The 13513-nt window shown below is 49.9% G+C and overlaps 1 protein-coding gene across 1 annotated transcript; it reads right to left on the bottom strand.

The window, feature by feature from the left end:
* Positions 1-7192: 7192 nt before the first annotated feature.
* On the bottom strand, positions 7193-13359 carry LOC118513327 (dendritic arbor reduction protein 1). Its single transcript, XM_036058934.1, has 2 exons — positions 12605-13359; positions 7193-10079 (listed from the first exon to the last, which is right to left on the bottom strand). Exons 1-2 carry the CDS (start codon positions 12713-12715, stop codon positions 8514-8516), a joined length of 1677 nt encoding a protein of 558 aa, XP_035914827.1. The 5' UTR covers positions 12716-13359; the 3' UTR covers positions 7193-8513.
* Between the last annotated feature and the right edge of the window lie 154 nt (positions 13360-13513).

Here is a 13513-nt window from a genome sequence, read left to right as displayed (position 1 = left end):
CATGCAGGGAGATTGGCGAACTCGGTGAAAAGTCACTCGCGGTTATCTACACGAGGCGTGTGTGCGTGTGTGCGCACCCGTTTCTAGGTCGTTCACGTTCGCTGAAATCAATCGAACTGGTGTGCAGAAGAAGAGGAAGGCATTTGCCATCCCGAATGTGGAAGCACTAAGTTAGGAGAAGCGAAGGTACGATATTGTGGCAGAGGGGCGTGTGCGTGTGTGTCATTATGGGGCAGTGCATTGTGACGTCCGAAGGTTAGGTTCCGGTTTTCGTATGTGCGTGTGGGTACGTACGCGACTCGATTCCATCATCTCGCTTCCCGTGTGACAGTGCGGAACAGGGTGTAATGACCACGCCAAGGTCTGCAAGTGGGTTAGCCGAAACGCGGGACGACACACGGGCCGCCGCATCGCCGGGTGTGCGAATCGGGCGAAAGAAGTCCTTGAGCGTCCGCGATTGCCACTGCCATTGCAACCGGTCGTCGATCCGGGCGACCATTTGCCGCGTTTTCTTCTTGCTGGCCGTGTGCATCGTGAAGTCAGTCAGTCAGTCGGTCGGTCGGTCGGTCGATGAACGCACTGCCACATAGCTCATAGTACTCCACCTTGTGCGAGTTCACTGTGTCAGTGCGTCCAATTGAACAGGGAGACAGAAGTGTCCCATCTTGAACCACTCGATGCAAACGATGCACTCCCGAGGCATCAGGCCCGTTGTGTCCTTGAACGCGGACGTATCCTTCGGCGGGCACAGGTCCACACCCTTCTCTGCAGTGTGCACCCCTGCTGAAAGTCTGGCTAGTAACTAGATCTTCCAGGAAAATAGGGAGCGATTACGGGGTGATGGCTACATTGACCTTTACTGCCCTAGTCCTTGGACCAGGATGACTAACGATTGCTAAAAAAGTATGTCAACTAACCGGTTTTTTTTTATCATACCAAACGTTATCTTAAGCTGTGAGAACAAAAGGGCGAAACTGGCGCTATCTTTTGCCATTTTGTGGAATATTGATAACATTCGGGGGGAGGAAAAAACCAACTGCGATGTGAGTCATGCAGACTGTCCTTACCCCTTTTTGTTTTCCTTCAAAGCTTCATCTTGATCTCATCTCGTATGTCAACTCTCACCGATCGAAACGTCCTTCAAGTGCGTCAAATAAAAAAAGAAAAACAACGTAGCGCAACAGTCCATCAGTATCACTTAAGCTAATCCCCCAATTGGGAGCATCGCGTCCGGGTCAAGTACAGCTCAGCGCCCGCCGTGGGGCGTCCACAAATTCGGTAGTAAGATTCGCAATCAGCCTGCTGGTTTTTTCCCTCCCTAAAGTGTGCTATACACGCTTGGGGTCTTCCAGCGATTCCCCCCACCATACACACACACACACGCATCGGTTCAGTGTCATCGAGCACGCTCCGGGAACGTGCTGAACGCGTGATCATCGCCAAGGATCTTCACCCTCCCCGGTTGGTCGGTGGCAAAAGCAAGGGCTATCAGGGTGCTATCTCTTCGCGCTGCTACTACTACTACAATTGCTGCCAGCCAGCCATCCCGTCCACTGGCTCCACCACGGATATGACCGACTCATCGTCGGACGTCTCGTGCCGTGGTGAATCGCGATCGTGTTTTTGCCAGGCCGAGCCGCCGGTACTAGCCGGACGTGCTCGGACACCATCCCTATCGCATCGTCTTCCTACGAACCGACGACCCCGCCGAGGCCATCGTTGGAATGTGAACCCGGGCAGCTCGATCGTTCTAGCTGTTTGCGTACAGCTTGAACCTACAAACCCCACACAAACACTCTCGCACACCTCCCGATCCGAGTTGCAAAACCGGAGCAGCGTTGGTTGGTGGTTTGGCTAATGGCCGGAATACCTCCGCGCCTCGCCGGATCGACTTCACCCGACACACCGGGACGCAGTGCGATCTCCTTTCTTATCAGCCGCTTAGCGTAATGCTTTCGAGCGGCTATTGCGTTGCCAGTTTTAGCCACGGATGGTTCGCTGTCTGCCACACAATCAGCTTATTATTGTGACCCGAGCGAACCCGAAACCCCGTTCACTCCCCCCCCTCCCTCCGGGGCTGGAACTGGAACCCTGCCGAGCTCGGCCGATCCAGGGTGGCTTGATTGGCCGGTGCTTGGTTGATTTTCCCACGCGTTCACCTAGTGGCCCTCGCCTCTAGGCGGGCGGCCCCACGAACAGGGCGAGCTAGTTTGTTGTTTGCGAGCTGCTGGCTTTGCGGGAGAACGCCCCCATCCGCCAAGGGTTCCGTCACTTTCTTTGGCCGGCTGGCAATCAGTAAATGGTCGAAGGATGATGGTGTTGTGGCAGTATCAGTGAACCCCGATTGACGTCAGTAGCAGCTCACTGTGCCTGTGCGGGATGCTGCTACTGCTGCTGCTGATGCTGTTGTTTATGTTATTTGGCACGTCCATGCCGAACCCTGGTGGCCGATTCTCTGATTGCAGTTAGGACTGGTTTCCCAACACTTGCAACATTGCTGGGTGACTTTTGCTCGCGCCGCTTATCAGCTTCGCCAGCCTGTCTCACTCTCACTTAATGGTGGCTTTTTTATTGTGTTCTTTCTGTGGGGACACTGTGCTTAACATCGTGCAACGAACGGTGGGCTTGTTTAATGGTTTGCTGGACCTTTCTTTGCATTCGCGTTGCCACGGGGAAGGATATCCTCTTGCGCATTGTACGAGTAAATTTACATCGAGCCGTCTGCTAATACTATTTAAGGGCTATTTCCCTCTTGCCTTACTACACTTTCACTGAATAGATTCTGTACACAAATTGGATGGTAATTGAAACTAGGGATTACTAATAGCTGAAAATAGATTAAGAATTTGGTGGTTTACAACTACTGTAATGTCCTGTAGTGAAGACTGGCTATCCAACTTCGTGGTGCTAGTAAATGCAGTAAGTCATCAGATGGCCGGCATGAGCTAGCAGGTCGTTGAGCCAAAAACGAAAGTGAAAGAACCGTCCTGTGATATGTCATATAACTCTTGATGATCAACTGGATAACCATGGATAAACCCTGAGTTGAGTACTTGTCTCTAGGAGTTGAGATTCCATCCTCTACTTAAGGCATGGTCAGTATCTGTAGCCACATCTGATATGAGTTCAATTCCACTCCCTCTGCTCCCTCTACTCCGATACCTCACAAAAACAAAATTCGAGGTGCAAATCTGATTTGAATCATATTTAATTGGACAAGGATGTGCAGTTAATCCTGAACAATCCTTTTCCCAATTTTTTATTGGATTCTTCTGCTTCTTCTCTCTTCATCCTCTTAGGTCATGCCTGCCATTTCTTACTAGACTAATTGATACCGTATAGGACTGATTATCTGTCCTTACTATGGGGGAACGAAACACATGCCATTAGAACCCCGGTTCTGTCGTGGGTAAACCAGCGTGGATATTTTTATTGGATTGTTCGGTTTTAATTGAATGTGAAGGTAGAAACTAAGGACCTCTATTCTTTTTACAATTCAATCATCGAGATAATCTATTTCGTATAATTCATCTCAGCTGACGCTCATGTGACTTACTTAGAGGATGGTTTAGTGGTGCTAAAGCTGGTAGACAACGTGTAATACAGATTATTATACCTTAGACTCCTAGATGGCACAAAAAAGCTCATAGAGCTAAGAGCTGTTGGTTCATCTACTTGGTTGCTGTTCAACCCAACCACTAATAGGCATCGAGCTGTCGAGCGTCGCGTGACTACGGAATCACACAACCACCACAACGCATGAAGTTGTGTTGGAATCCTGATAGCACATACTAGCCCTGGATAATGACGTTGTCTGCTCGTTGAAAGATCTGATCAAAATTGAGTACATGGATAAAATACCTTAGCTTGTGGCTGTGTGCTCGATGATCCTATCGATGACCTCGTATGAGCCTGCATAGTTCCAGTCTTATCCACTAGTAGGCCGAACTTACCTAGCAAGATTAGATGCGACCTATCCGTAACAAAGACTGTCCCATACGATAAGCTGTTGCCCAGTTCTGTCCAAACTAGTTACACCTGATAAAACAACCAGCGATTGCCAACTCAAGGTTCACTTGCAACAAACGAATTTATTTTTAACAAAACTGTGTGACTTCTTCAAACGCAAGTAAAGGGTCGCTCATATCCCTCATATCGGATCCAGGCGCCAGGCGTCCCCATGGCCTTTGAAAGGTCACCATGTTCTATCGGTTACTTGGTCATAATGCGTCGCCACGAAGCTATCATCCGGGTGGTGCGTGATCGGGGTACGGTTATCATACTCTGTGTGTCTATGTGTACTTTTTTATCTCCACACACTCTGGGACTCTCTGGTGTGTGTATTGGAGGTCGCACGATCATAGAACCTGCTGGCGGTAGCACGTTCCCCCCTGATGCTTGATGCGCTTACGCGAGTCGCATACGAACCCCATCATCATCATCATCATCATCATCACCACCGCCATCGTCGACACACGCCCTCAAGGGGGTGTGCAGAGGAACACTCCCAGGAAGCACCCTCGGAAGGTAAACAATGTAGCCGACTTTAGACACTGGTAGGTACTGCTGCTTCTAATCAGCTGACACGACGGGTAGGTGGTACAAAGGGGGTGTTGTACCTCAAGGTGGTACCGACGACGCAAGATGATGAGGCATGTTCGGGAAAGGAAAAAAACCGGACCAAACTGTTGATAAAAGCACACACGAACCGGTACGCTGAAAAGCATCGTTGGTCATCTGATATGGCAATGATCCTTGATTTGTACCGCGGCTTGAACTACCATACACCCCCGCCCCCCACCGAGCCCGCTCGACTGTTCGAAGTGTCAGAAAAAAAAACCCTTCTGGTAAACAATTGACCACATTTCGCACCGTTGCGCTATGCGCCAAGACGCACAAAACGGTTCAAAGTCTATCCTGCCTTCAAAGTGGTGTCGACGAAAAGGGCCACGTTCTTGTTTGCCCTTCTTATACAATTCTCGTATTTTGAGCCACGATCGTTTCCGCCCTTTCACACGCACACGGAGCGTGACACGTCTCGGGACGGTTTTGCCGATTGTCCGAAGAAGACGACGGAGGCTGGAGCTCCGTGACGTAGGGACGATAGACAGCATCGAATGGTGGTTCTTTTTTCGTAAGTATTGTTTCATGGCCTTCGTGGCTTACTTGGCGCGGGCCGATAGAAGCGTGTGTTTGTTCGCCGCCAAGGTTTTTTTTTTTTTTGGGGGGGTGGACTAGCTTTTTGAGGAGTGAATAGTCGAGCAGGAAGTAAACATGTTTACTAGCGCGGTGTTACTCAACCGGGCGCGAGGTCAAAATGCTTAGTACAGTCTTATAAATCGACACAACACTGTTGCCGGTTGTGTGTAACTTTTAACTTTATTCAGCACCACCTTTCGATCTTCAGCCTCCGAAAAGAGAAGATCTATTATAACAATAAATGTGGAAACATATAACGTTGCTTCCCTGTCCCGGGGAGGTCTTTTAGCGTGTTGGCCTATGTCTTAAGACATTGCTGTCACAAAAAAAAATATTCTCAAGGTTTCAGATCTTTCTGAACCTCGGCGATCAATAGTGTACTCTGATGGTCGTTTAACTAAAAACATGTTAAATCATTGCTGAGGTCAGCTGAGAGTCTGGTCGATCGTCGATGCATCTTTATGCTACACATGCCACATGGACAACCTCGACTCAGATATGTAGTGTAGGCGAGTTTTGTGTAATATTGTCCATTTTGTCTTGCCCAAGATATTCTTTGCCATTTCGACGGATGTTCTGACGATGAAGATTCGGTTTATATTCTCATCTTTCTCCAGAAGTCGCTTGGACTTTAGCTTAGAGCAGCTATAATCGATAGTCAGAAAGAGCCTGATTATTGTCAACTGTCTTCGCTCAGTTGGCCATAGTTTCTCCAACTCAATTGATAACGCTATGATCGCATATCTGACATCATACAAAAGACCGTATTCTGGATCGCTAATACTAAGGTCCATCCAAAGGAAAAAAAGGTGAAGATGAGAGTCTGATAGTGCATTACACCACGTTTAGAAGGGGGCGTCCTCTGCGTCTTCCAGCGTCTCATCAAATATGGCGAGACAGACAGGGTTCATTACACCCGCGAAGGATAAGGGGTTTTGTATACTACTCTCGATCATAATAAAGAATGCACCCCCGACAGGTAAATGTCGTACAATCTTGTGCTAATATTTTCAATCAAAATCACCCCCCTTGTTCCAGCCATCTTAAGCCGCGCTTTACGAGTTTTCCTGGAAAGGAAAGATTTCGGCCAACCCCCTTGTGAAATTTATCTTTCCGCAACAAACAAAGTCGTAGAAAACGTTTTCGCAGAATTTAGCACACACACACACACACACACAATTATTTCTTTTCGTCTGGCCCAAAAAGCTGACGAACAAACGGCATGAGCAAACAGTTTCCTAGAAACGAGATCATGAATCGCGTCATGATGACTTTCCGGAGCAGGCGAAAAGGTGCATAGGCTGTTGGTATGCCTTACCCTGTTGGCGCCCTTAAGCCAGGGGATTTTCACAGCGAGCGTGTGTATGTGGGACATTCCCAAAAGCGATGACCGTACGCCGCACCGTAACGTGTCCGGGCAGGTCTGGCCGCACCAGTGCAAAACCAGTTTCTTAGCGGATGGCCGGGTATTCGAATGGGAAAATCCCATCCGACCGATTATTATTGGTGGGCTCGGTGACTGAACTTTGCCGATCTTGGTGAAGAACTTAGACCCCCAGGACAACCATAGTGTGGTTGGGGCGAGGAAAAAAACAGTACACCCTCGTTGAGCACAATGTTGAAGATAAATTAATTCCTCGCTACAAACACGAGGCCCAGCAATGGTCGGGAAGAGAGAAATATGAAAACCGAAAGCATCATCAATTTATCATGATTCTGCGACAGAAATTTTCCACCCCTGTGTACACGTGCGCTGTACAAACTGTTTTTTTTGCTTCCAGGCCAGTACACATTTGTTTGCGCATGCCGCTTGTGTGCGCTGCGCAAGTTTGTTTGTCGTTCGATGACGGATGTGCTCATCGTTGTGGCATTGATTCGATTTGGTGGGCTGGGAATACAGAACGATACAAAGGGGTGGACCAACGGCACAGATAAGTTTCTTTCCTTGCTTATTAATATTAAACCAAAACAAAGTACAAAACACTCAGGGGAATTTGTTTTTAGATCGATCAGAAGAATGTATATTACTGGGTTTTGTTGTGTTGCTCTTGCAATTGCATTGATTTGTTTGTCTGTTTTGTGTCTCTAGCTGTCCGGTTGGACAGTTACAGAGCAGAGGACCGAATTTGAATTCTTTTCAGCCCAGTTTGGCATTTTATGTAGATATTACAGGTATTTGCTAGTATCGTTTAACACTTGATTGATCTTTTCTGTAATCTCCTTTGATCGTTAATTACTTTCTCACTCTTCTTCTGTCTGTTCGCTTCTTTCCTCATTTGCAGCTCTCTTGCTAAGGTGCATACAACGCGTTTGTCTTACAGTGGCAATTTTTAACGGCTAGAACGATTAAGGACTAAAATAAATTAACGAAAACCTTTACGAACCAAACAATGCTTCACAGGGCTGGTGGGGGAGCGCATGTTCACAGCACGACCCCGCACATGCTATTAAGGTAATGTAATGCTAGGCTTTTGCATTTCTTGCACACTTTTCTTTAAACATCGCCTTCGAACTCTCTCTCTCTCTCTCTCTCTCTCTCTCTCTCTCTCTCTCTGAATCGATGTGTGTAACTAGTGCATAATAATGTAATAATCACAAAGAAACAGAAAATAAAACAAGAAACAAAAAATAAAACACATTAATTAAACATTATCTTACAACAGACAGTAGAACCAAATATTGTGAGTCTTCTTTTCTGTTCTCCTTTGTAGTGCTGATTTCTTCTCTCCTTGCGAGCCGAGCACAGTCTCGGCACCCTCAGACCATTCCCTGTGCTTTCTGTGGTATAATTATATCCTCTCCCGTTGCTGAGACTTTCACGCTTCACCCACCCACTAATCATCCCTGGCCCTTTCCCCCTAATGTCTAGATACTAGCTTTAGTAGTGATTGTGATAAGATAAAGAGAGAGTTTAATAAACGCTAAAGCGCCGGGGTAAGGATTTTTCCGCCCGCTTGCTTGCTTGCTTAGTAGCTGGGTTTTCCCGTATTTTTTTTTCCTCTGTTTGTGTAAGAAAAAACGATCACAGATAGTGGGCGCACGGACGCTTCGCGGCGCCCACACGCAGAATTGTTTAAACCTAACTTGGGAGAAATAGGGCGAAAAATCACGAACAGTGTTTGAAACGACGACCCTACTTTACTTTGCTGCGAGGAGCTTTTCCTGTGCTACGCTTCCCTGCTCGATCCTGCTCGATCCTGCTCGATCGAGGGCAATCGGTCCCCGGTTGTTGGAATGATTGCTTCCCGCACGGTAATTGCTCCCGGCGCAGCGCATATTATGACACAGAAGATTTACGTGAGCTCTGGACCAGTTTAGTATACCGATGCTGGCTGCACGGAAGCGAACGGATGCGCCGGTTGGTATACGGCCGCTAGCTGGTGATGATGTTGATGGTACAGTGCGGCTGCCGCCGCCGCCGATCGCATACTCACTTCGGCCGGCAGGATGGCAGGGGATTGCGTACCGGAGGAGGCGGGCGTCGCACTGGCCACCGTACGCCGTCCGGTAGTGGACGATGACGACGAAGTTCGGCTAGTGTCCTTGTTGTGACGCTTGACGTGCTTCGACAGATGATCGCTACGCATGAACCGTCGTTCGCACACGTGGCAGACGAACTTCTTCTCGCCGGTGTGCGTGCGCTTGTGGCGGGACAGCTCATCCGAGCGCGAAAACCGGCGGCCACAGTCGGGCCACTTGCAGTTGAACGGCCGTTCGCCGGTGTGGATACGCTGGTGCGCCTTCAGATGGCTCGACTTGAAGTAATTCTTGCCACAGTTGGGATGGTCACACTCGTAGATACGGCGCCGTTCCGGTTTCGGACCAGCAGCAGATGTTGCCGACTGCTGGCGCTGTTGTTCCACCGCTGGTTCACCCTTGCCGTCGTTCCTGACTGTCGTCGGTACGGTAGTGGGGTGAGCCTTGGCGGAGCGCACCGTTTCGCTGGCTGGCACGGTCGGAGCGGTTGCTACGAGCAGATTGTGCGACATTTGCTGCGGGACAATGATGTAACCGTTCTGGGTGGCCAGAATGAATTGGGCCGCGGTAGCCGGGGCGGTACTGATCTTGGGCGCTATCACAGGAAGGGTGGCTGGCTGGTGACCGAGGTTGGATGCGGTGGGCAACCCCTTCGGCAGGATTGGTTGGCTGAGGAACGAAGCGGCCGACGAGCTCGAATCCTTCTTCTTACGCTTGCCGCCGTTCGAGCTGGAACTGAATACTGCAGCGGACGTCGTCTTACTGGCAGCGGCTGTGCTCTGTTGCCGCAAGTCTTCCGCACCGTCTGTACACGATCGTTCCGGCGTAGAGCATACGGGCGCAGTGGATGGAGCTGGTGCGGCGGTCGGAGGTGGCGGTGACATCCGGGGTCCCATCTTAAACTTGTAGCTGCGGAATATGTTCAGTGCTCCACCCGTCACCGTACCGTCGGCACCGTTTGCCGCGGCCTCTTCCGATGCAGCCGACTTCGTGCACGACCCGTCCTTGTTGATGCGCATGATAACACTTTCGCGTTGGGGCGTTTCCGCTGTCTGGAAGTAGCAGCGCTCCTCGTCCGCACCCGACTTGGTAGTTTCGTCCTCCGAGCCGGAAAACTCCGACGGTGGTGGTGTTGGAGCACCGGAACCGTTTAGCAACTGTTGTTGTTGCTGTTGCTGCTGTTGATGCTGTTGTTGTTGGTGCAGTTGATGCAGCTGTTTCTGCAGAGCGGCGTGCGATTCCAGCTGATCCGGATTACGCACGTACTGACGCTTGCGCGGTGGCAGATCCGACTCATCCTCTGACGCGTCCGAATGGTTCGGTGTGACGAAGCTGCCGTTGGATGATTTTTCGGCTGCATTTTCCAGCTTCCGCTTCAGTGCCTGACGCAGGGCATTGTTTGTCTGTTTTGGAAGGGAAGAAAAAGCGCAAAAAAGAAATGATTAAAAAACCTGTTGCCGCGAGTGTTTTTGCCTAAGCAAGGTGCTTAAATTGATTACGTCTTATAGCTCGCGCTATATGCAATTGCTATCGGGCTTATGGGTGTGGTGAACCAGTTTCGCCTTCATCATCATTCGCCCACCGTTGATAAGCAATGGCGAAGGGAATTGTTGCCGCTTATCATCGCCGATCAGCACGAGACACTGAAATGACCACCCAACGGAAGAGAGGGCGCAAGGGATGAAGCGCGATTGGAACTCGTGTCTGGAACGAATGTCAAATATTTTTCCCACCGAAAAAAGGGGAGCGGTGGACAACACACCCCTGCCACCCGTGTGCAATTGCGAAGTCATAAAACACGCAATCTCACATTGGCACACTAATTGCTTTACAACCCCGCGAGAGTTCCAACTGTCCCTGCAGCTGCGTGTGACTCCCCTCCTCCCAATTGCTATTATTCATCGCCAGTCAAGACGAGAAAGAGTGAGCGAGAAATGGCCAGCGGTAACATCACCATCATCATCACCCCACATCGCGGGGTGTTTTGTGGCGGCGTTGCGCGCCAAAAGCGAAAAAATCCGGTTCACCGGACCCGCGAGCTCGGAAAGGGTGCGAACGAGGGCACACCTTACACGGGCCTGGTGCTTGGATGTGTCTCGCACATCCCCAACAGACGTCATCGAGTGTGCCGCCGCCGACGATGATGATGATGGCGAGGGAAAATGGTCGCGTTACGCCAAACAGTAGGGGGGAGGTTCGCGCAAGTTTTTTTCACCCTCTTCTTCGAATGTGGAACGAGACAAAGAGAGCGAGAGAGAGAGAGAGAGAGAGAGAGAGAGAGAGAGAGCGAGAGTGAACGCGCGCGCCAAAGCACGCAGTCCGAGAGTCCAAAGTTCGCTTGGTTGAGTGTGTTCACGTGAACACCAGCTGATTGTGGCCGGGTCGCTGCGTGATCCGAGCGTGATCGGTCGGGTTGGGTGTGCGAACGCGACCGAACGATGTTTGTGTTCAAACTCGCTGGTCGCGGGAACGGGATGGCCTCGAACCGTCGCGTTTGGGGCTTGGTTTGCGCGCGTTTGGGGCGCGTCACGCTCGATGCGGGAGGCTTGGAATTTTGCTGACGTACGCCGCGCAGCAACAGCGGTAAGGCGGTGGTGTCGCGATCTTCGCCTTCGCCCGTTCGCGGCCGATTCACTTGAGGGGCGTTTGCAAACGGTATTTTACCAGTAAAGGACGGAATTGTCTTCCAACTAAATTCATGAGTAGTAAAATTGGAAGCACTTTTCTTCCAACATTACGAAATCAAATGCACACATCCGGTTCTAGGAGGATGTGAACGCGTGCCCACTTTTCACACACCAAATGGGACCGACGGACCGATCAAAGTACACGCGCAAGATGGGGCACAGATAGATGATGGGTGTGTGAACCTCCCCTATGGTCTATTTTTGGTCACACACTACCCCCCCAAACTAGTTGCATCTCGAATGCACTTGACACCGAGGACAACAATTTCGATTACAATTCACACACATACACACGGACTCGATAATTTATCTTCCTAGCCAAAACCCACCACGAGTGGTCGTGTGGGGTGTGATTGGGGTGTGTTTTCGTTGAAATTTCACAAGAATTAAATTATCACGATGGTGGCGCGTGATAGGCGTGATCCTCCCCCCACCACACACAACCACACGGACCAGAAGAAGCATCTGGGCATCACGCGCGCGCCATCAGACACTTCCTCACAATCAGACCAGAAGGAAGAAGAAGAAGGGGATGAAAAAATTGTGTGGTTTAAAAATAGTTTAAAGCAGATTTCACCAGAATTGACCAGAATGGTCGTTTTTTTCTTTAAAAACGGTTCCCCCGTGTTCTTCTTTCTTTCTTGGGACTTTTAAAAAAGTGGACCAAGGGCAAATGATCGCTGCTGGGTTCCAACTTTCCGGGATCATACAAATCTCGACAAACCGTTTCACCCGTTACACACTAAACACGGTATACGATCAGTCCGGGTCCGGGCAGGAAAGAGATTAGAGAATAGAGAGATGTCGACTGACACGTGCACTAACGCCTGTTTTTTAGGGGTGGTGAATGAGTTCCCTCTCCCTTTCAACTGTCTGTGATGTGGCCCTTTTAAACGTCATGCCGCGAACGAGTGATCCGGATGAATCACCGGTTCTGACGAATGTGATAGAGAGCAGCAACCGCAAGCAAGTTGTGAAATTCCAAAACTTGCCACAATTGGCCAAGTTCGCACTGCTGCTTCATGCAGTTACACCACCACCGAAACGGACACATTTCATCCCTTTAACACACCACACAACTGGAGACAGCTTTCTTTTTTTTGTCTCGGTCCAGGGTGATCACGAGAATAACGCACTTTGTGACCGAGGGATTGGCCCTCGGAAATTTGAACACAGGAGCACCCCTTGCTTCTCGCTTATGACGAAACGTGTCCGCGTTCACGATCGGAACAAAGCCTTACCTTCAACATTTCGTCCTGGTGCTGCTGCTGGTCCTGCTCCTGCTGCTGGCTGGTATCCTGTAACGGTGGCGTTGCCGGTGGCGACAGTAAAACGGCGGCTGTGTTTTCCATTTTGGGTTTTTTTCTGTTTTCCACTCACTTAGCCACACACAGTCACGTCAATTTGTTCTCAGCTTTTGTAACTTCCGGTTAAGGACACACGTCCGTCTGGCTGTCTTGAACGGCAAAGTCTTGCCCGTTTTTTTTCTCTGCTCTCTCTCTCTCTCTCTTTAATCACTTGCTTCACTTTTACAAGTAAACTTCACGTAAAACTACGGTCTGATTGTGATATGCTTTTCTTCTTGATGCTCACAGCACAGTTCACTGTAACATGCAACTTGCGCCTTTGTTGTCTGGCTTCCCCGTCGTAGCCGCTTTCAAAACTTTTTCACGATCACGCGCTGTTGTATCTTTGCTTACGCTTGCACCTTACTAAAATTTACACTTGTGATATGATGCAAATCACTTCACTTGCTTCCGGTCGGACACTTGCACAACAACCATCCAACAAAACTTCGCTTCCTTGCAATTAAAGGTTTCACTAGCAATGTAGAAGATGTATATTGCCAACTGCTGTCTGATGAGATGAGCAGCGCTCGGTTAGAAGCACGTCCGTTCGGTTCGGCGGCACAACACTTTGTAAGCGGTTTGTTTGGGGCTCGCAGTGCTCTTGAATGGCGCTCGCTGGTTCGCTTGGTCGGCTTCTTCGTCGATTGACGGCGAACGTGGTTGCGCTGCGCGATTCCCGGAGTCTACGGGGGACTCACACCATTACCACCTGCCCGTGCCCAACACCCTTCTCGCGACCCCTTACAACCACCCCTCCCGTCATCCACCACCCCAACGGGTGCTTGAGCACGCGGGTGTGGG

This window comes from Anopheles stephensi, chromosome 3, assembly GCF_013141755.1.
Source record: "Anopheles stephensi strain Indian chromosome 3, UCI_ANSTEP_V1.0, whole genome shotgun sequence".
In the NCBI taxonomy this organism is placed as follows: domain Eukaryota; kingdom Metazoa; phylum Arthropoda; class Insecta; order Diptera; family Culicidae; genus Anopheles; species Anopheles stephensi.
This window is presented reverse-complemented; position numbering and strand designations above follow the sequence as displayed.